Genomic DNA, 23,217 nt, shown 5'->3' with positions numbered 1-23,217 from the left:
TTGAAAACAATTCCTGAATTTTCCTCAGGTCAACTCTGTGGTGGTTAGTTTCTCAAGATCCCTTCTTTGCTCTGCCCCCTCCCTCTTGCTCATCTTTATTCTCTAATGATTTGAAGGGTGGTGGTGGTGGTGGGGGGTTCTATATTTCTGTGTTCTCTTTGTATTGGTGGTTTCTTTGTTCCAAGGAAGAACCCTGTTTTCTGCTTCTCGTGTTCTGTTCAGAAACTCTATGCTTGCTCTGAAATTGCCTGTCACCTGAGAGATGGCAGAACAAAGCAGGCAGCAAAGCTGTTTGTTCCAGCTCTGTCTTTTGGGGACGATGAACCTTGTGAATCTTCGGTGAACAGATCTCAGGACGGCTCGATCTTTTCCAAATGGATTAGTGTAACCCAGGGACCTTACTTGAGTTACGGCAACAACAGCTTTAACCACCAAGTTCTCCTTAGGGTATAGCTCTTGAGAGGAAAAAGCCTCTTAAAATTGAGAGCTTTTATGGTTTTTATTACTAGTTTAATCTGTATTCTTAAAGGGAATACCTAATCAGATATTGACAGTATAGACCATCTGTCTGAACAGGAATGTTTTCCTGTAAGCCAAAGACAGCCTTACCTTTTCTCAGATTAACATTCTGTGACAAATGCGGCTTTGTGGGCCAGACATTTTTCAACGTTAGATTGCATCCTTTAGTGTTTTCATTTACCACAGGGTGGAAGAATAATGCTTTAAAAAAAAAAAAAAAAAAAAAAAGAATATAAAAAAAAAGACTTTGTAAAGGGTTTAAAGGTTTTAGACTAAAGTTCATTTTTCTAAAACCAGTAGCTATCATTTAAGCTTAGTGTAGGTAAACTGCTTCAGGGCAAGAATGGTATCTTCACTAGAGATGTCACCTATGCCTGAGGTAGGACCTACAGATAATGTTTATGAATAAAAACGTTAGGTGGAGATGTGCACACTTTGCTGTTTTTTTCTTCACAAGTGGTAATTGTCCCATCGGGGTCTTTGTGTCTGAAATGCAGGAGCTCTCCTTGTTCTCTGTCCAGTTCTCTTGTTTCTTTTAATTACTGCTTGATCTTGCAGAACCTGAGTTTTAAAGAGTGAGCTAAAAATAGACTTGTCACTGTAAGCACCTTCTCACATCTGCTTTTTTTCTGGGTCCCTGCAAGGTTGACCAGCTTTTTTTGGAGTTGCACATCAAAATCAGTTGGAGGAAAACCAGCATCTGTTTAGTCAACATTTCCAGTATTAGAACACTATGTCAGATTTTAAACTCTTTTTTTTTTTTTTTTTTTTTTTTTTTTAAGCCAGGAATGTGCTTGCTTGCAGAGCAGTGGCAGTTGTGTTCAGTGTGGAGAGGGTTGGGTGCACCCGTGTGGAGGCTGTTCAGGGCCAGCTAATCACGCTGTATGCAGCGTTTACAGGGAGACGTCCCATCCTCCAAGGGAGCTTGCAGGGTGGCTTGGTATCTCCGTTCGATCACGTGACTTTTTAAGCATCAAGAATGCACTAGACTCTAGAGGGATCTGAAGTTGATTCCTCTTAGGTTTGCTCAGGATCCAGTGGGAGAACGCCAGCCTGGGGGTCAGTGCAGGATGTGGGTCCCAGACTCTGCCACCGTCCTGCTGAATTACCTTGGTCGCCTCCTTTGTTACATATAAAATGGGGGTGGTCATGCCTGCCTGATGCCCATGAAGAACCTGGTACACCATGCTTCCCGAAGAAATGGTTTTGAAGGTAAAAGTAGGGAGCAGTGTCCTCATAGATACATGCATAAAACTCTGTGTGTTTCATTGTTTTGAATAGCTTCTGCTTCACGTCCCGTTGATTTTGAAAATACCGGACCCCGTTGCTACCTTTCTCTCCAACTCCTGCTGTGGATCAGCACAACCCTCCCAGTTGGGTTCTTAATGAGAACCCCAGTAGCCAGATGTCTGATGGATTTCCTTTATTCCCTGTTGGTTTTGATGGTTGGAGTACCTTCTTAAAAAAACTTTACAGTGACACCATAACTTTATCTTTTAATTGCATAAATGAGAGGCCTCCCCCCCACCTTGGTTTTTAGGAAAGATGTAGGAGGTGTGATGTATGTTCTCATTATAGAAAGATAATTAATTGTACTGATTTTTGCCAAAGGATGCTCGTTAGTATATTGGGAAATAGCATTCAGAATAATTTACTAAGTAAGCTTTGTGATTGTGACATCTTTACACACATTTCTGTAAGCCTGAGTAAATGCATTCATTTAAGAAAAATTGACAGTGTAAAATTTCCATTTTTATTTAATTTTTATCATGGTATAAAACCAAACTGGGGTGTGTGTATATGTGCGTGTGCGCATACAAGTTTCCTTCCTTACCTCATTCTGTAGCCTCCCAATTCCTCCCTACAGAGGCAACCATTTACATGTTTTTAAAAAACAAATCTGGGTGTACTCATAGTTTGGTGCTCGGGTGTATCTGTCTTGTCATTTTCAGCCTTTTGCTCAGGCCAGGTGCCTGTGTACATGCGCTGTAATTTTTGGTTGCAAGTTAGAGGAACCTGGAAGCAGGTTCCTCGTAGGTGTACACTTGGATTTTGGCAGACATGAGGGTTGTAATTTCTGTGATGATACCTCTTACTCAGTGGAACCAGCTTTTAGAGCCCATGTTCACCCTGGCTTGTGGGTGTCTTGATTTTCACGTCTGTGTTTTTCCCATTTTCTAGTTGCAGCATGAGAAAGCTGAACTAGAACAGCATCTTGAACAGGAGCAGGAATTCCAGGTCAACAAACTGATGAAGAAAATTAAAAAACTGGAGAATGATACCATTTCTAAGCAGCTTACATTAGAACAGGTAAGATGTAGTTCTCTCCATATAGCTTTTTCCCCTGTTATCAGCTTGTTCCTTCAGGCCTTCAGATACCCTAAGGAATGTAAGTGAAAAGTATTTTTCAGCTGTTTCTTCCCACAGTGGAGACTTCATTTCTGAAGCAAGCATTGACAGAGCTGCATAGCACCTGTTCTCTCTCACACACACTTTCTCTTTTTTTAAAGCGCAATTAATAAAGTTTCTGGAGATATGTTGTGATGTACTGATTTATAGGCAGGAAATCTTAGGTTCCTTTTACTGAGGGGAAACAATGTGTTTTTAACCACAGGATAGTTTCTGTGAAAGTTCTTGAGACAGTGTGGCTGTGGAACTAAAACTTTTCTTTTAGGGGTTCTTCAGCACAAACAGCATTTTTCTTCTTTGAATTAGTAACAATATTATTAGCAGTCATTAATGGTATTATTTGAGCCCTATCTTTTCCCAGCTTGATTAGTTGATAGACTTGGTTGTTTATCCTGGTTCAACCACTAACTAGTTGTATGACCTTGCATTGACTTTACTCACTTTTCTGGGCCCAAGTTTTCCATTTGTAAGCAGAGAAGGACAAACTAAAATCCGGGATGGCAAGCTTAAACAGTACAAAAGGTGGAAAGTAATTGTGTATAGTCCCTTCGTCCATTGCCCTTGGCAGACATTGGTATTAGAACATGGACCTTGCCTGGGGAGTCCAGTACGGTCTTTATGCTCTTCGATACACAGAACTGTGGACAGCCATTATCAGCCCATCCAAGTTGGCATGTCAGATAAAAGCACTTGTTATCCCTAGCCTCGGTGCTCCCTGATGCTTTTCCCCTAATCTGATGTCCTGAGATTTTATTTTCCCTAAGAGAGATTATAAGAGACTGACCATAGTGTACTGCTATCTGGTTTCTGTGTAAGATTCAGTGTATTGATGAAAATCTTCTAGTTCTTTGTAATTTCAACCCTGATTGCTAATTCGATGGTTTGGCTTAGCCATTCAGGCAAAGTTACCAGATTTATCCCAACTTCAGGGTCTTTCTGTGTGTCTCGGTTCATGCTGACTGGTTCTGAAATCACCCCCAGGGCCGCTCTAGTTTCATTATCGTCCCTGAGAATGAAACGGTGACCGGAATGTCAGCTTTGAAAGGAAGTCAGTTTTACTCTAACTGGCATCTGTTTTCTGTGTTATTCTTGAATCTCCCTGTATCAAAGGGAGGAATGTCACTGCGTTTTCTAAGACTGTGAATAATGATCCTAAAAACATTTCTCTATCCCTTCCAGGGAAAGGGGAAAAAAAAGTTCTGTTTGCAAAGGTTGGTTATTTATTTTATACATATCCGAGTAATGTAGACTTAACATTTGTCTTCAGAATTCAGATGTAATATCTCAATTTAGAAAACGCCTACCACACACAGTTTAAAAACATTTTATTCCAAAGTTCACCTCTTTAATTCCTAAGATAGGCAATAACAAGTTCCTTCAAGTGAAAACGTTGAAGATTCTTATTTAAGGTCCTGACACACCAAATACTTGTTATCGGAACTTACGAATCAAGAGCTGACCACGTGACCAAGTGAACTTCTCACAGGGGTGGGCGTTGTGAGAGCTTCACTTGGTCACGGCCTTCATTGGTGGCTGTCAGGAATTGGAACAGCTTCTCTCTTGCATTTATTCCAAAGCTGAGGAGACTTTGGGACTGGGGCTGTGACCCTCAGGGTTTAGCTGTGGCCACAAGGTGGAGGTAGCGGCCTGGCATCTGATCTTAGGGGACAGTCTGATCTTAGAGTCCATGGGCGAGAGAGAATGGATTGCTGCACTGTCTTAAGACTCTCTGGGGACTTCAGTAACTGAAACCCTGTAAAATGATGTCCAAGGCATACGTTCTCACCAAGTGCACTTTCAGGGTTATTTCACACCTCAGTAATAAAGAAATGGCATTCCACTATGGAGTACATGTACTGCAAAGCCCTATCCTGGAAATAAACCTCAGATCTAGAATATCAAGGTCCTGTTTTAATTAAGATGGAGAAATTTAACATCATCATGAAACGTCCCCTCTTTGTTTTGGGTATGTCTGGTATAATTAAATGTTGGGGATCTTGTTCTGTATTTTGTTTAGCTATAAATAGCTTTAGTGCTTTGGGGGAATGTTTTTTTCCCTCCAGCAGGAATAAATGTCTTTTGTTCTTCCATGAATGTGATCTGATCCTCTCTTGTGATTATCCTCCGTGTGATAGACTGTAGGTCACAGTTTGTGTTACAGAATATATCCTCTACTGTAGATCATTATCAAGAGCAAAGGCGTGTACTACATTACATATTACAATGATTTGTCTGTGGTACATGCCTTTGCTCATCTATCTGACAATAAATGTATTTTTTAAACTGTATGCTATTTGAAGGCAATTATCCCATATGTCTTATGGTCTACCACTGCTCGGTTGGAAGAGTTTTAAGTGTAGATTTGGCCAAGTAACTGGAAAGTGGTCATTTGTGTTTTGCAAGGAGATACAGTGTAGTGTTTAGAGCCTGGGCACTGGATTCCAGAGGAACTGGATGTGAATCTAGTTCTTGGCTTAATATCCTAGGTCACTTTCTTTTCAGCAGTGCTGGTGATGGTAGCAGCTTTATTGAGATAAACTCACATACCATAAAAATCCTCCATTTAAAATGTACACTTTATTGGTTTTTAGTCTATTCAGAGTTGTATAACCGTAACCATGATCAATTTTAGAGCATTTTCATCAGCTCAGAAGGAAACCCTGTGCCCTTCTGCTGTCACTCTGAATTTCCCATTCCCCTGAAGCAGCCACTGCTCTACTTCCTGTCTCTGTATGAGCCCATTCTGAATGGAAGAAAAAATGGAATCAAACGGTGTGTCCCCTTTTGTGAGTGGCTCCTTTCACTAGGTATAAGGCTTTTATCCATCTGTAGCCTGTATCAATACTTGACCCCTTTTCCTGACTGAATAACGTTTCACTGCATGGCTGTGTCATATTTCATATATCCATTCATCATTTGGTGGACATTTGGGTTGTTTTAACCTTTTTTCTTATTATGAATAATGCTGCCATGAATATCCCTGTACATTTTTTTTTTAAGATTTTAATTATTTTAGAAAATGCACTTGAGAGAGCAGGAATGTGGGGCAGGGGGAGAGGGACAGACAAGGAGAGAATCTCGAGCAGACTCCTTGCTGAGTGCACAGCCCACCATGGACCTTGATCTCATGACCCTCAGGTCATGACTGGAGCTGAAACCAGCTGAGCCAGGCGGTCCCCCTCTTGAACAGTTTTTCGTGTGGATTTGTGTTTTCATTTTTCTTGGGTACATATCTAGGAAGACACATGCTGGATTACATGGTAACTCCATGTCTACCTTTTGGGGGGATTGCTAGACTGTTTATTTTTGTTTTTCTTTCTTTAAAGATTTATTTATTTTAGAGAGAGAGCGCCTATGAGCTGGGGTGGGGGGAGGGACAAAAGAAGAAGGACAGAAGCAGACTCTGTGTGAGTGTGGAGCCTACTGTGGGCCTCAGTCTCAAGACCCTAAGACCATGATCTGAGCTGAAATCACGAGTCACTCAACTGACCGAGCCACCCAGGCGCCCCTGGACTGTTTTTTCAAGGTGGTCGTACCATGTTGATTAAAGCCATCTTGGTCAATGTGTAGTGGTATCTCATTGTGGTTTTGTATATCGCTGATGGCTGATGATTTTGAGAATCTTTTAGGTGCTACTTGGCCATTTTTGTATCTTTTATAAAAATGTCCATTCAAGGATGATCTTATTGAATTGTAAGAATTCCTTATATGTTCTAGATATATTTCCCTTATCAGGATATATCGTTTGCAGGTCACATGCCAGGAGGCCCTCACTGTAGACTAGGTTTAGTCTAATCAACATAACTTCAGTGTTGTTACAGGGTTTTTTTTGAACTGGTGGTCACTGCCTGCAAAAGCCTTATTTGAAAATTTTTGTTCAAACATGGTCATTGTTAGTCTCTTAATTGGTATTCACATTTTCTTAGGTGACAGTAAGAACATTTAGAACTTGGAATATTCTCTTAGTGTCAGGAAATCTTGACCTTGAATGTTTTCTCCCAACCAGGAAGGATTTTTCTTCTCTGGAGAAGGAGAACTAGCATTAAAAGACAGGCAGCACTGGCTTATTTATTAAGTGAAGTTCAAGTCAGCAGCTATGGCGAGCCCTCTGTGCACTTGGCATAGAAAACTGGAAAAGGAGGAAACAGCTAACAGAGCAGCTGCTAGGTGGACTGAGTACTTAACCATTGTTAGGAAGTACAACAGGAAAAGTGGAATGAATTAGTCCCGTAATTCAGCTAACATTCGCGTTATGAGCAGGCTCATCTGCCACGTACCAGACACCCTTTCTCTGTTCTCCTCTAGCTGTAATTTCTAGAATGTGAGGAGTCTTCTTTTATCTGAGATAACCCCGAATCGCAAAAGCAGAGACACACCTGTCTAAAGTTGGATTTGGAATTGAATGGTAATTCCATTCATTAGCGTCCCATTTACAAATGACAATATCTTAGCCCATGTAGCATAGGAAAACTGTCTTGGGTCCCACTGTTCCTTCCATCTGAAGAACCTGTATGATAATCAGCCTGCAGTTTGAGCTGTTTTGTGAAACAGACATGAATAACTAAATTCGTGGCTTTGTTGAGAGGATTACTCTTGAATCCTGCCTCTCCTCACACTCCACCATGGCGAAGTACTCTCATCCCTCCAGCCAGATCGTTCCAGTGTGGACAAGAGAGAAGTTAACATGGCGACCTCGGACACTACAATGTTTGTTACCATGTATCTGATGGAGACAGGTTTCCTAAAATAGCATTTCTTGTGCTTGGCGCTGATTTTCTATTGAATTGTTTCATTTTTAGCAAAATGTAGGTCACAGTGGTCTCATTTCACACTCCAGTAATGGTCCACGGCCTGCAGTTAGAAAACCATGCTGTGCTGTGCGCCATGCTCGCTTGCCCCCAGATCTGCACGGGTCCGTCTCTCCAGGCAGGCAGGGGCGTGCTGCCCCGCGTTCACAGAATGATCAGTACTGCGCCCCTAACACTTGCTACACAAACAGCAATTAGCAAACAATTAAAGTGTTTCTTCCCTATAAATTTTATAGTAAGCTAAAAGAGGAAAGGCACAGTGTTGACCTAACCACCAAGTCCCGGTGACTCACATCTAGTACGCTCTTCAAAAACTGTAGCTGTTGCTGTTAATAACGGAAGTTTCATCTAATTTCTATGGTACTTTGCCCTGCCCATTTTCCAGGAAAATGAGCATGCGTGTTATCTGAACCTCAGATGTCTCATCACCTTCCTTGACCTGTTCTCTTCAGTTGACGAACGAGTATGGGCTCACATGTCCTGTGTGACCCAGCCCCTCTGGCTTTCTCTTGTGCCCATGCGCAGTTAGCCCATTTGTATGGCACAGAGCCTGCATTCACTCAGTTCATGTGCCTGCTGTCTGCACAGACTCTGCTAAGAAAGATGTTAGGTATCTGGCCTCATGAAGGCTGGCCTCCTGGTCTGGCAAGGCCAGTGGATGGATCTGTGGTTGGCGAGGAGGGACGCTGTGTGCATGACTTTGGGGGAGGGGAGCGGTGACACTCCTGCAGCAGAGTGTCCTCCCCCTGCCCCCGCCCCCAACCGTGGGAGATGCCCTGAAGCTCCTTGGCACCTGGTTTAATTATTTGTTAATTGACACACATGGTTGGATTGATCGAAGTCCAGCCTGGTTGCAGGGGAGCAGGGAGGTGGGAGGAGATAAATGGGAGAGAAGACATGCAGTAAAAAGTGGGTGCAGGGCCTGCATGGAGCAGAGATGCTGGAAACAGAACAGAGCTGGTGAAGCGGATATGACGTTGAACCCCTCCACTGTGTTCCTGGACAAGGAAGTGTCGAGGTGGTCTGCCTCCATGGTGTCTTTGAGGGCGTAAGCTTGTCTTTCCAGGCAGCATTTTGTCTGATGTAGGCCTCCGTGTAGATCGGTGCTGGGGGCTTACCTTCAGCCACCTGGCAACGTCAGGTGACCACAGAGGCCTGACAAGACCGCAGTGTCAGGAGCGCTGCAGAGGTGACACCCACTTACCCCAGGGTCGTGTCTCACCCTCCGTGACTGCAGCAAATCACAGGGCTGGGGTTAGAGTGACACTCTTCAAGCCTTATAAGATTTAATTTTGTTCCTTTTTTTTTTTTTAAGTTGAAACAAGGAAACACTTAGTATATTTTAAGTGCTATTAGGAAGAAAAGAAGGTTTTAGGTTTCCAACTCTTAGAACAATTGTTCTTACAGGATGGCCTTTCTGCCTTCCTTGTGAACACGGTGATTCGTTCAAGATACAAACCAGTTTTGCATCTTTGGTTGATCTTTTTAATTGCTGTGGCACAGGGTATTTTTAAAGTTCACAGGGAGTGTGGCCCTGCCGGTTTTATTATAGTTCCATTCTGCTGCCCGCTGCCCTTTCAGGGTCTGGCCATGAGGACCTTGCTGCAATGGCTCTGGGTGTCCCTGCCAGCTTCTGTGTGCCATTTTGCCCCAAAGAAAGACGCTGTGACTGGAGGGTTCACTTCCATTAAGGACATGAAATTTAGTGACCACTGCATGCTTTGAAACTTGATTTCAAATGCTAATATCAAGTTCCGGATCTTGGGAGTTTTTAATTAAATATTTGTATTAGAAAAACGATCCATTGCTTTTTCAAGAAAACTTGGAAAACACAGAAGTACAGATATGAAAAAAAATTACCTATAGTCCACCACCCCCAAACAACTGCTATTCATATTTTAATCTTTCCCTCCTTTCCTCTTTCTTCTTACCTCTAAAACACACACATACACACACACAACCAAGAAACAACAGGGTATTATAATTTGCTGTCTGCTTTAATTTGTTTTAAATAAAGCATCGTAACCTGTGCCTGCACGTGTAGGCAAGCTGCATCGGGGCACAGCCAGAATAATAATCGGGATAATTCCAGAAGTCCGCCTGTGGCAATTTGATTGTAGCAAATCCTTGAGGACGTTGAGGTCACTTGAGAAGCTTGGGTACAAGCATTTTACCAACTGCTTATTTGGGACAGATAGGAAAACGCCTCAGAGCAGAGCTGAAACTCGAGCTGGATCTTGTGCCTGGGAAGAAGGCAAGCTAAGGGCAATCCTCAGCGCTCCGAGCAAGCTTTAGTGCTCTTTTTGGCAGATTTGTTTTGTAATCCGTAAGCTGTCGGGATGTCATAAAGCAGATGAGAGAGGTCCCTACTCCAGACCTGGGAAAGTATACTTTGAGCTCCATCTGGTACACAGATAAGTCAGTCTGTCTACGGGATGTGGGGGAAACAGTCCCTCAGAATTCCTTCGCTAGATCTCATTTCAATTAAATAGAAAAACTCACTTTCTTCCATCTTGTCAGACTTTATTTTGAAGCATCGGATTAACATTTGCTGTGTGGAAAGGTTGGTACAGATATTACACAGTGGCAGGGGGAAAATTCAAAACGTGTTCCTTGTATAACAAGAGAGACACCTCATCACATCCCAACAGGGTGTGTTTCTGGTCATGCCCTGGAGGTAAAGACTTTGCCTGTTAAACTGAAGGCCATTGGGTATGCCACAGTAAGGGCAGTAAAATCCAGAGACACTGTACTCAGACTTTGTGATTTTTGAAATGCATGAAATCTGTTTGTTTATGACCAGAACAGTAATTTAGTTGATGACTTAAGAAAGGGCATTCTTCTTAGCTCAGTGTGCATGGCTAAGAATGAATGGCTAAGTAAATCCAACATCTCTGTGTAAGGCATTGGGATGGAGGCAGTAATGATTCATCACAGAAACTTCCATTTTGGAGAAAGCATATCGAGAAAAGTTTTCCTCGTGTTATTTTCTTAAGCTCATTTTAGGTAATGGACTGGTGATAGCCACTGATGTGATACCGTATTTCTAACATGGCTTTGAGGGGACCTCTTTCCCATGGACTTCTCCACAGCACTCTCGATGTAGCAAAAGGATGTACACCCAGTTCCAGTGATGGTACTCAAATGGTAAAAGTCCCCTCAAATTAGGAACCCATATATGCAGGTTTATATGCTTTTATGCCGATGTTAAGTGATGAACACTTGAGTCCAGAAACCATAGAAATCTGAGTAATTAATGTGTTTTTTTCATAAAAGACCATCGTTTCTCAACATGACTGAACAAAACTAAAATTTATTGAACTGGTAAATAATGAAATAATGTCATTTTCACGTGTTAATATTGACGGGATATTAATGTTGTCCTGAAGTTATGTTCATTTCAAAGAACAAATCTAATTTTTATAGGAAGACGGTCTTTGAGAAAAAATATTTGGAAACTGTGGTAAAGAAGGTTGACTCTGGGTTATCTGGAAAATTCTCAGAATATTTCAAATAGCTAACATTTTATCCTCTGAGAGTTTATTGACTTATTCAGGATTTTGTATATGTAAATTAACATCCTAAATTAATGGATGTACTGTTAAATTGTATTGGAAATGTCAGTTTTTTTATTTTTAAAAGATTTTATTTATTTGACACAGAGAGACGAACAGAGAGAGAGGGAACACAAGCAGGGGGAATGGCTCAGGGAGAAAAGCAGGCTCCCCGCTGAGCAAGGGAGCCCAATGCGGGGCTCAATCCCAGGACCCTTAACCAACTAAGCTACCCAGGCACCCCAGAAATTGTCAGTTTTTAAGATTAGATGTCTTTAAATATTTTGTTACAAAAATAATAAATGTTCATTACAAAATTGGGTGCAGGCAGGAAAAGGCAGGAAGAGAAATTACCACCAGTATTCCTTCCTTTCACTGCAGAGCCAACCCTAATTATCTTGCTATATAGTTCTTTTTATGGGGTTTTTTTTTTAATCTTTTTTCCTTTTTTCCCCGTCTATCAGTATATTTCTTATGTACACAGATGAGTTTTTTTCACCTAAATTGTTGACTTTCTGGACTCAAAGGGGAGCCTCCTTCCTCTCCTTTCCTCTCGCTCTTCACTGACTCTGCCGGCTCCTTCTGTGCTTGGTGTTGCCCGGGCAGTGATGATGACCTAGAACTTGGTTTTAATTTTGAAACCAGCTGCAGCTTGGTTAATCAGATAGGTACCTCAGGGGCTCTGTGGCCTGTGAACACCCGTCTTAACTCATCTGTGATAAAAATTGGCTGTTGAATTTCTTAAAAAACAACAACAACAACAAATCCACCTTGTTTTAGAAGGCAGAGGTCAAATGTCTTCCAGGCTAGGAGGGGAATTGTTAGGGCTGAGCAAAATTCCACTGACTGCCTGGACAGACACTGGCAGAAGCATCCACTTTTGACCAGCTCTGTGTCTGCTGCTTTAATTGGTGAGTGCGGCTTTGCCGTGGAGCAAGGACCGTGGTGCCTTGTACTCTGCTCTTTTCATGTCCGTTGCTCATCATCTGTTTTCAGACACCCCGCGCCCCCCCTCCATGAATCCTGTTCTTTCCCATGGATATGGAAAACCTTGATATATTCCCAAAGTAGGCTGGAAGGAGGTTAAGATCTTTATTGGCTCTACTTTTGTAGTAAAAACAAAAATTATCTTCTTCCATTTGGGCTTCTGCAACAACAAAGACTGGCTGATAAACAACAGAAATTTGTTTCTCATTTCTCATGGCTTTGGAGGTAGGAATTCTAAGATCCCAGCGCACGATGGCGTCGTGGAGTTCTGATGAGGACTGTCTTCCAGGTTGCACAGTGCCGACTTCTTGTGTCCTCATGAGGCAAGCTGTAAGGTCTCTCATGACTCTTAGAAAGGACACAAGTCCCATCACCATAGGGCCCCCGACCTCATGACATCAGCTAAACCTAAGTACCTCCCAAAGGTCCCACCTCTATATAGCATCACACTGGGGGTTAGGGCTTCAACATAGGAATTTTGGGGGGACACATTCAACCATTGCGAAAACGTTCATTTTTCTGTCTGTAATTTAGTCATTTTTAAAATACGGTGCTTTTACTTTCCCAGGTATTCTGTATCTCCAGGTTAACCACTTTGAAATCTAATAGTGTTACATAACAAATTGATAGGAAATTGGGCTAAACTATTGATAGCCTTTAGATACTACCTGACCTGGAAGGTTTTGGGGGATTGTCATGTTAATCCCAGCACCTACTTGTTTTCTTGGAATTTCTCTCTCGGGAAGAAAAAAATCTAGCCAACTTAGAGTTTGGTTAATGTGGGTGTTAGGGGACTCTGATTTCTTTTTTAAACAACAGGTCCTGTTCTTACATCATCACCATCTAAGTGCCCTCCCCTGTGTGTTGTAACAAACTTTGTGTCTTTGTTCTGTTTTTATGGCAGCTCTTATTTCATGGGCTTTTCCCTCTCTTTTATTATCTTGCCTTCAAAATTTGTTTTTTAAGCCAGAGGTTTGGGGTTCAGAATATATTCTCCAATAGAAGTGGGACATCTGGGTGGGTCAGTCACTTAAATGTCCAGCTTTTGATTTTGCTCAGGTCATGATGTCAGGGTCCTGGGATTGAACCCTGCAACGGGCTCTGCACTCAGTTGGGGAGTCTGCGTGAGGATTCTGTCTCTCTCTCTCCCTCTGCCTCTTTGTAAACCATCCCCTCCCCTCAGCTCACAAACACTCTCAAATAAAACTTTTGAGAGCCACCTGGGTGGCTCAGTGGGTTAAGCCTCTGCTTTCGGCTCTGATCATGGTCTCAGGGTCCTGGGATCAAGCCCCTCATCGGGCTCTCTGTTCAGCAGGGGGTCTGCTCCCCTCACCCCCCAACCTCTGCTTGCCTCTCTGCCTACTTGGGATCTCTCTGTCAAATGAATAAATAAAATCTTTTAAAAAAAATTAAAAAACGTAAATCCTTGGGGGGAAAAAATGTGCATGTGATACATGATTCCCATGATAATGTGGTTAGAGTAAAACTTTTCAATGTAGATTGAAAAAAAATTCATTAAGACGTTCCAAATTCTGTAGTTGAGCACAGTGGTGAGGCTGAAGTTCTCACCAGGTTTCTCACCAGCTTTTTTGGCCAACCATTTCTTTCCCACACCTCTACCCCACCCCAGTGTCCCAGTTCTCTTTAAATGGGAAAACGCTACAGGGAGAAAGAAGTGTGGTGGTGCTGGGAGCCATCTCTCAGCCACCCCCCCACCTTTGGCTTTTTTGATGATAGGTTAGTATCTGCCCAGTGAGAAGATGGAGCTAGGAGAGGCTGTGAAGTCACATGAATCAGCTAGACTTTTATGCACTTAAGGTTATCTACTGAAGTTTCTGTATTTATTTTGGGAACATAATAAGAACTCCTGGTCTGATGTTAATTAACTTGCAACGGGAAGGAGAGCTACTGAAGAGAAAAAAAGAATTTGGCAGTCCATTGAGCTGATTTAATTATAAAGCAGGCTTTTAAATGAATATTACACAAGTCAGTGATGATACCCATTGGGCTGGGCGCTCGCAGGATAAGCAGTCAGAAGGGACTTGGGTTCGGAGTGCCTATGTCGCTCGGTTGACTGTCCAACTCGAGCCCCAAGTTGGGCTCTGCAGTCAGTGTGGCATCCACTTGTTCCTCTCCCCCGTCCCGCCCCTCCACCTGCTGGCGCACACATTTCCACGCTGTGTTTTCATTTGACCAAGCGATGTGACTTTGGCTTATTCACTGATAATAAGGTCTGCTTTGGTTGCTTTAAAAGACTGCAATTTATACATAGTGCTGGTCTCATCTTACTGTATATGCAGGGATTTTATTTTCCTCTAAGATTAATTTATTTATCTTAGAGAAGAAGAAAGCAGGGGGTGTGGCAGATAGAGAGGGAGACAAGCAGACTCCCTGCCAAGCAGGGAGCTCAATGCAGGGCTTGATCCAAGGACCCTGAAATCATGACCTGAGTGGAAATCAAGAGACGGCCGCTTAACTGACTGAGCCACCCAGATGGCCCTGTACAGGGATCTTTGATCAGTGAGGAGCTTGCCTCTGTGACCTGCTAAGGCAGTCTTTGTAGCTGTGCAATCAAAAATAATTTGTTGACTCGGTGATTGAAAAGGTGAGTTGCTATTCTAAGAGACAGTATAGGGGCAGTACCATAACCTTTCTTTCCTTAAAAAAAAAAAAATTGTTAAAATTATTTAATATCTCAAACAGGTAGAGAATTACAAAAAATGATATAACACATTCCCTCTGCACATTGCTGTGAAATGGATCATTGCACTTTTTATCCTTCCTGCCAGCCCTCTTTTTCTTCATAGCTCTTTCACTCTCCACCAAAATATAAAATCCTATTTCATTTACTCTCTTGACCCCACTAAAATATAACTGTCATGAAGGCCGAAAATTCTGACTTTGATCCCCTGATACACCCTTATTAGCCAGTGACTGGCATCATTCACAGTATTTTCATATTGCCCAGTATTGATGGAGTAAATGAATTTTCCCACATGTGCTCTTTTCATGAAGTAGAATGCATTTTGGGGCTTCCTTGCTGCTGCATACTTTCCCCCAAATCAGACTTCTCTTCCCTACCTCCTCAGAGGTAACTGGCATTGTGCAGCCATTAATCAGTATAAAGAATTGTCTTGAGGTGTTGAGCTCTTTATATAAATGGTAATATAACCTTTCTGGTTTAGCTCTGAACTACATGCAGCACTGGGGTCGGGGGACAAACCTGGAGAAGTCCTGGTAACAGTAGTAAGCTGAGCTCTCTCAATGCTCTCTGAGGAAGACTTTACCTGTGTCCCTGTGCCTTGAATGAATGCTGAAACAAGCGGTGTGACTCATGTACCAGATAGCAGAGAATGAACCTGTCTCGGTTCTCTCAACTAAAGGTTAAGAACGAGATGCACTTGATGTGACTATGCCAGGAAATTGGCCATTTCTTTGCAGTTTTTTCCAAGTATGGGGGTCCTCATGGTCCAAACAAAAAAAAAATCTCATTAACAAAAGTTTAAATGGCTTACTATTCTCAGTAAAACTTTTTTCCTTCCTTTAGTTGAGACGAGAGAAGATTGACCTTGAAAATACTTTGGAACAAGAACAAGAAGCGCTAGTTAATCGTCTCTGGAAAAGGATGGACAAACTTGAAGCTGAAAAGCGGTTTGTTTAGTCTTGCTGTTCAGTGTGGGGCATGTGCACGGCGAGAGCGCTGCTCTGGGTGTGGTTGATGGAGAGAAAGGGGAGTTTTAATTCCTTGGGTGATGCACATTGTTTTAACTTGCCAAACCAAAAAAAAGTTGAAAGCCTCCTGAACTCTTCTCATGTTGCATCTTTCTATTTCTTTTTCTATTTCTATTTCTTTCTGTTTCTCTCTTCTAGTCCCAAATTTCCTTTCCTTTGGGACAAAGTCTATGAAGACATTAGTCAAGGTGCTATTGGTTTCTATTTAAATTGTTCAGGAAAGATCGTTGCAATTTCAGCGTCTTACCTTATTGAACTGGCTTCCCCCGTTTTTTCAAGTGCTTCAGTTGTGGATGGTGTACGGCTAGTTATTACACATCTCTAGAATGTATTTCAACAGGAAGGCTGAGATTTTAATAGGAAAATTATTATCTATTGGCGTGAAGACTTACTGTAAATACTTGCACATAGTTAAGGTTAGGAATTGTGCTAAATGTGTGTACATGGTGTGACATGTCATTCAACAGCAGACGTTTCTTGAACCCCTTTGTGTCCTGATTTTTCAGTGGTGCATCTATTGGGTGATGGAGCAGGACTTGAAGAATGGCAGGGTGTTCTGTATGTGGGATGTGTGTGGGGGTGTAGAAAGGGAGTTTTAAAAATGTTCTTAATCTACTTCACTAGGATCTTTTGTTTGCTAACCAGAGTCCTTTTTGCCTTAAGTATTTGGTTTGGATGAGCATCCGTAAGCTATTTTGAGTTCATCTCTAAATTTGCAAAATACAGTCCTATCACAGGCTTTAAGAAAAGTGAAAATCAGAGCTGTATCTCTAGGGAAATATTTAAGCTGTTGTTGAATTGGGTGTGTTTTGCATTATTGTAGCGGTGCTAATAAATTGAATTATGAAAGAGTATTTAATACAGTAAATGCAGGACCATTACAATGTTTAACATGCCAGTTTTCTCAACAAGGGCAGTTCTGAAGGTAATTCACAATTTGCAGTTGGGCAAACTTAAAGGTAAAAGTTAAAAGCCAAACCAAACCAAGAGCCTAGCAGCTTATGAAAGGGGAGCCTAGAGGTCTATTGCCAGTCTCTCTTCCTTTACAGAACACAGTTGGAGGTTTTATATGTGTAAGTGCCAAAGTATTGTGTTAAACAATATGATGTATCATTTGGTCAGTGAAAAGCTGTTGAATATTGACATTCCTTGTGCCTCAAACTAGTGATAATTGCTAGAGAAGGTGGGACCACCAATTATTAACCCAATGATTGTGGCTTGGTATTGTTCTTTATCTTTTCACTTGTGCTCTGAATAGAAGCAAAGGGCCTTCAGCCCAGTTTGCCCCACTCCTAGGAATTTTTTAGGAGGGAATTTTAGAAGTGGAGTCTGTGTGGTGTCTCCTTCCAAGGGAACCCTAGTACGGAGTTCAGAAGCATTTACCAGAAAACGTTGAGAGTGAAATTTCTTTAGTATCTCTGTTCCCACAAGCCGATGTGATGCATTGAGTCAGCAGATAATTTGAGTGCCTACTGTATGCCAGGCATAATAATCAGAAACAAATGCTGACGACTTTTTCACTAATGCTTAATTACCGGCGAACATTTAAAAGAGAAAAAGGAGGGTGGATCCTTCAGCTCTGCCCTTTGACCTTGACCTGGATACTAGGTAAGGGAGACCCAAAGTGGGTATAAAACAGGCAGAGCCTGAGTCTGTCAACCCTGTGAATTCTGGTGACTCACAGGAGCTTGCCGTGAAAACAAACCCTCCAGCTAGTATGTTTTGTCTTTTAAGGGAAACTGTTTTTCATTGTTGGAATTTTTCTTTTCACGGAAGAATCCTGCAGGAGAAATTAGACCAGCCGGTCTCTGCTCCCCCGTCGCCTAGAGACATCTCCATGGAGATAGACTCTCCAGAAAACATGATGCGCCACATCAGGTTTTTAAAGAATGAAGTGGAAAGGCTGAAGAAGCAGCTGAGAGCCGCTCAGTTACAGCGTACGTAGCCCCTGGTTTCTCTCCCCGGTCTTCTGTGTGCACAGGCAACCCAGTTACCAAGCACAGGCTTTTACCAGTATTGACCGTTGGATTTGCATGGGTCAGATCCATCCTGTAGTCTGTTACCAATACATGCGTATAGAAACCTTTCTGTCCTGGAATGGATTATTTTTGAAAATATTACAGTAGGACAGGCAAATAGTCTCAAGTACTTCTAGAAAATCAAATAATTGTGGGAGGGTCCAGAATCGGGGTACTATTTTTATGCTTCTCCCTGTGTTCACAAATGTACTTTCAGGGAACAAAGGCAGAGACCAGAGCATGTATCATCCTTACTAAATTTTAGTGTCAGCTAACATTTTCGCACTTGAAGAATAAATGCTTTAAAAATGTATCCTTACGGATTGGGAAAATGTCCAGTTGTTGAGTTGGAAATCAGGGGAACTAGATTTCTGAACACTTGATGAGGTCACCGTGCATTTGCTTGGGTTTTCCCCATTTCCTTGTGCAGGCTGCTCAGAGGCGTTTGAACGGACAGTGCCAAGCTGGGTGCGCAGGGGAGGAGGGGCTCTCCCTCTCGCCCCTGACCCCAGCAGCCCATGTTTCGTGGTTAGACACTTTTTTATCTTTTCTTCCAGATACATGTATGTGTCTGGATAAACTTACTTTATACTAAAAGCAGCACAGTGAGCACACTCTTTTGTATTTATCTATTTTTCTTTACTGTATCTTGCAAGTTTTTCCTTGCCAATACATGTAGAGAGCTCTCTGATTCCCTTTCTAAAAGGCTGGTTCGTGTTTGGTTCTGGGGATACGCCACTGCCTTCTTACCTACACAGCTTCACTTTCCATAGTGTCAGCCCAGTCGGGAGGCAGGTGGCTCTCCTGCCTTACGCTCAGAAGAGCAGTAGAAGCCTGATGATGTGTCCCAATGCCTGTGTCATTCCCCTCACTTCATCTCCTCACATAGGCATCGTGTCATGTCATATCATCACGAGGAGGGCAAGTACAGCCAGGCAGGATGTTTTGAGAGTGTTGGGGAGGAAGACCTTTCTCTGCCCTTCAAGGTTCTTCTAGCTGGACTACGAATCGAATTGAAATGAGACAGATTAACAGGAGAAAATCAAATCTAATAGCATATGTACGGGGACTCCACACAGATGTGGAAATTCCAAGGACAGTCAGGCACCAGGAAGCTAACCTGAGCTAAAGAGAGGGGTGGTGTGCTGACAGTACAAAGGGAGACAGACCCTTAGCAGGAAGGTGAGAGGAAATGCTTAGAAAACAAAGGTTGCCCTATTATGTGGATAAGTTTTGTAGATAAAGAAGAATCTGTAGCGGTAATTCTCTTCCTGATAAAGGCAGGCAGTTGGGGAGCAATAAAGAGCTTTTCCTGAATCTGATGGGTGTGGATTGCTTTACCTCAAAATACTGTTCCTGCCAAAGTGGCCCATCATGGAGTGGCCTGCCCTGGGTCCCCCACAAGAGAGACTGGGACCACTTCATATAACATATAGTATCCTATATTGTTAAAATTGTTCTAGTTTATTATTACTTTGTTAACCTCTTCCTGTGCCCGATTTAAAAAATTAAACTTTGTCATAGTGTGTATATTTAGGAAAATACATAGTATCTTCAGGGTTTGGGGTCATCCTTAGTTTTGGGCACCCACTGGGAGTGTTAGAAGGCATCGCCCATGGATGCTATATGTCCTGTGTCAACGGGCCCTTTCTGGTTGTCATGCTGCAACCACAGTGAACATCTGTGTCCCCACATTTGACACCCGAGCAAGAACACCTTCAGGATAAACTCTAGAAGTGGAATTACAGAGTCCAGTGACTATGCATTTAAATTTTCGGTGATAGTTACCTTTCTGTTTCCTTCTCTAAAGTTCATTGCAAGTTCTAGTCCGGTAGTGGATCTGGGTTGGTGACTCGGGATCATCCTTGGAACCTGTAAGAAATGGTGTTCATTTCCTCTTGTTGCCATAATAAATGACCACAGCCTTAGTTGCTTAAGGCAGTTCTGAAGGTCTGCGGTCTAGAATAGGTCTCGGTGGCCTAAAATCAAGGTGTCAGCAGATCTGGTTTCTTGTAAAAGGCCCTAAGGGAGACTCTGTTTCCTTGCTTTTTCCAGCATTCAGAGGCTGCCTGCGTGTTTTGGCTCAGAGCCCCTTCCCTGCCTGAGCAGCATTCCTGCCTGCACCCATGGCACCTTTTCACTCTGACCCCCTGCCTCCTTTTACGAAACGCTGGCCTGACGTTTGTCCAGCCAGATAATCCAGGATAAGTTCCCATCTCAGGATCCTTAACTTAATCCTATCTGCAAAGTCCCTTTTGCCGCCTAAAGTAACATCGTCACGGGCCTCAGGAATTAGGATGTGGACATCTTTGGGGGTCCGTTATTCTATCTAACCTCATAGTTTCTGGGCTCATGCTAGTAGAAACCAGCCCTCCATCTTTTTTTAATACAAGGAATTCTGATGTGTACCCTTGAGTTGAGAACCATGATAATACATTTTATGAAAACGAATCAGCGAGTTCTCAAATAATAGATATGTTAGGAAATTTTTTGAGTTTTTGGTTTGTCGGACAGACAGAGGTCTTTTTGTGCCACCGGCTTACATTTTTCTTTCTTGTGCCCCAAACAAAACCTTTAGAAGAAATTGAGGAAGAATTTTTCATTCCCTTTACTTTGTTCCTGTGGCAATATCTGGTATTTGAAGAGCCTGCCGATGCGGACAGAGGCATCCATAAGTGCCATTTTGATTTTGTGAAGGCAGAGAAGGCTAAATGTAAGGAGGGACACGTGGCAACGGGCTGGCTCACAGCTGGTCTGGATTGGTTTAGAGGATGAGTTAGTGACCGAGGTCAGGTAGCCTGCCTCCCCGGGCTGCTGCTGGGTTCTTGGCTCCTCACCCTCCAGGTCTGCTGTATCAGAACTTGGACTTGTCTCCCTGTGGGTCTCAGCTCGGGATGAACATAAGAATCCCTTGGGGACTGTTCAGTACAGTGGTGGAGAGGCTTCGCCCACAGGGTTCTGATCTGTTTGTGGTGCGGCCTGGGCACCAGCATTTTCTAACCATAAACTTGAAAGGGGATATAAAATGTACAGGCCACCTTTGGATCATAGGAGACCCAGCTGTTTGGAGTCTGTGAAGTCATCCTCTGTTGATGTCATCTTTGACTGAGTGTTGCAAGATGGCTAAAGATGGTGGAAGCATCAGCTGTGGCCCCTAAGTCTTAGGGAGCTCTGTGTGAGAGAAGGTGACAGACAGGGTGACTCAATGGAGTAAATCCAGTCTTGAAGTCAGGTGTGGTGATGTGCCAGCAGAGGGCACCCAAGGCATACCATGGTGTCAGCATCTGAGGCTGGTCTGTGCCACCCAGAGGTGATGGGCCTGGTGCCTTCTCTGTCCTCTGGCTTCTGGGTTAATTGCCCAGGTGCCAGGAAAGTCCCCCAGCCATCACTCCTGCTGACTGATGGTCTTGTGTATAGATTATTGCTTAAGGATCCCCCTGCTGATATCCCCAGATGCTGAAGGGTTGCATCTGAAAGACAAAGACAGTGTTTCCTCTTAAATGATTATTCTTGAAGCCTCATAAATCCTCAGTTCTCTGAAGCTTTCCTATTTATGGAAAAGAAAGGCAGCTTGCTCCAACAGCCACCCCTCTTATTCTAGAAACAGTAATACTCCAAGGGCCCAATCTAGTGCTTCCTGTAGAGCTAGTGAAAAAATTCTGCCGGCTTGCATATTTGGGATGAAATAATTTAAATCGTTTATATTAAACGTGTACTTTGTAAATATTTTCCCAGCTTGCCTTCAATTAAAGAGATTTTTGCATCTGGATTAGACAGCAGGGTTTCTGGTTATATTGAAAACAACTGAGGGATTTAGTGTTTAGTGCACATAATAGTGTTTAATAACTTAGTGTTTTTGGCATTTTTATTTGAATTTCTAAAGTAAGGATATTCAAGAGCTTTTATAGTTTCTGTAATGATGCTGTCTTGGAAATCATGGAATTCCTACCATCAAAAGTCATTATTTGCTAAAACACCAGACCTTCATAGAGGTGCTTAAAACTGAAACTAATTGGATAGATTTAGGAGTCGAAGTAGGGTCAATTTGTGGGAAAGAAATGATTAGTGTGGAACTCTCACTCCTCCTTCCTTGAAAGAATTTGGAGTGGGCTAATAATACGGAGCAGTAACCTGTGGGGCTCTCTTAAACATGATTGTGACCGCTCTTGGGTTCGTAGCTATTTTTCAGAAAAGAGAAGTAGATGGAGAGTTTACTTTTCCCAAGTTCATTGGCTGAGAGGAGGGAAAAGGAAGGAAGCAAGATGATGGGCTGATACTGAATTGTATATCGATATTATTTTGGTGACTTCACATATTCTGTCAGAGGTGGGGACAGGTTTTACCATTCACTGGAATGGTGCTGGCAGGTACCCCACAATCCGGCACAGAGTCCCCTCAGGAGGGCAGGGCTGGTGAAAGCTCCAGGGAACTTGGCACAAGGAGATTCTAGAACCTTATGAAGATGGCAGCCCCAAATTTCAGATTCCTGTAGAGTCAAAACAAGGGGCTCCGCCGCTTCCAGTGTCTCATGCTGGGACGAATCAGCTCTGGGCTAGGAAACCAGTATTGTTACTGTGTCCTTATCACACAGGGTGGTGCCTGAGGAACCTCAGAGAGGCTGGGCCTGGGTCAGGAAAACAGTCTCACAGACACACCAGAAATTCCACCTGACATACTCACCTCCAGTTGTTTACTGTGTCTGTTCCTATTTTCATAAACAGAATTCTGACTTACCAAGTGGGTTCTAGTGCAGCGGTCTTTCCCGGCGTGCTGGCGGGTGTGATGGGCTCCCTCTGTGTCTGGAGCTGAGGAGCAGCAGAGCTGGTGCCTCCCTGAGGGGAACGCAGGGCTGAGCTGGTTGCCCTGGCTGGGCCCCCACCCCTGTGGGCTCCAGCAGCGGGGAAGGCTCCCAGTGCTGCCACTCTACCATTTCCTCTTGCCCAGGCTTCACTGTAGAAGGCACCCACGTGGGCGTGAAAATACCTAACCTCCCAGTGCCATAGCACTTCTTACATTTCTTGTACATGCAGCTTGTTGGGGAACTGGGGTCCGTGGGGGTGATCTATAAGTCCAGATCCCCTTCATGTGGGAGAGGGAGCGCGATTCTTTGCGGCACGGGAACCTGACCGCAGTGTTCTTAGCTCAGGTGTGAGTGTGACCGCACGGAACACGGCTGAATGGAGAATTCTG

At 43.1% G+C, this 23,217-nt stretch overlaps 1 protein-coding gene and 1 long non-coding RNA gene across 3 annotated transcripts in view; one reads left to right on the top strand and one right to left on the bottom strand.

Moving 5' to 3' along the window:
• The window catches only part of CCDC6 (coiled-coil domain containing 6), a 107,256-nt gene that overhangs the window by 67,278 nt on the left and 16,761 nt on the right, over positions 1 to 23,217 (top strand). The window contains exons 3-5 of the mRNA XM_082721627.1: positions 2,701 to 2,829; positions 15,825 to 15,928; positions 17,786 to 17,946. Of these exons, the coding sequence (XP_082577753.1) occupies positions 2,701 to 2,829; positions 15,825 to 15,928; positions 17,786 to 17,946 (394 nt within the window). The remainder of the gene's footprint in view (positions 1 to 2,700; positions 2,830 to 15,824; positions 15,929 to 17,785; positions 17,947 to 23,217) is intronic.
• On the bottom strand, positions 18,338 to 23,216 carry LOC309860099. 2 transcript variants are annotated; one of them, XR_014309147.1, is made up of 4 exons: positions 22,762 to 23,216; positions 20,865 to 21,497; positions 19,816 to 19,899; positions 18,338 to 19,028 (listed from the first exon to the last, which is right to left on the bottom strand). It is a non-coding gene; the product is annotated as an uncharacterized lncRNA (long non-coding RNA). The 2 variants fall into 2 exon arrangements; XR_014309148.1 differs by lacking the exon at positions 20,865 to 21,497.

Source organism: Mustela nivalis (assembly GCF_964662115.1).
Source record: "Mustela nivalis genome assembly, chromosome: 2".
NCBI lineage: Eukaryota > Metazoa > Chordata > Mammalia > Carnivora > Mustelidae > Mustela > Mustela nivalis.
This window is presented reverse-complemented; position numbering and strand designations above follow the sequence as displayed.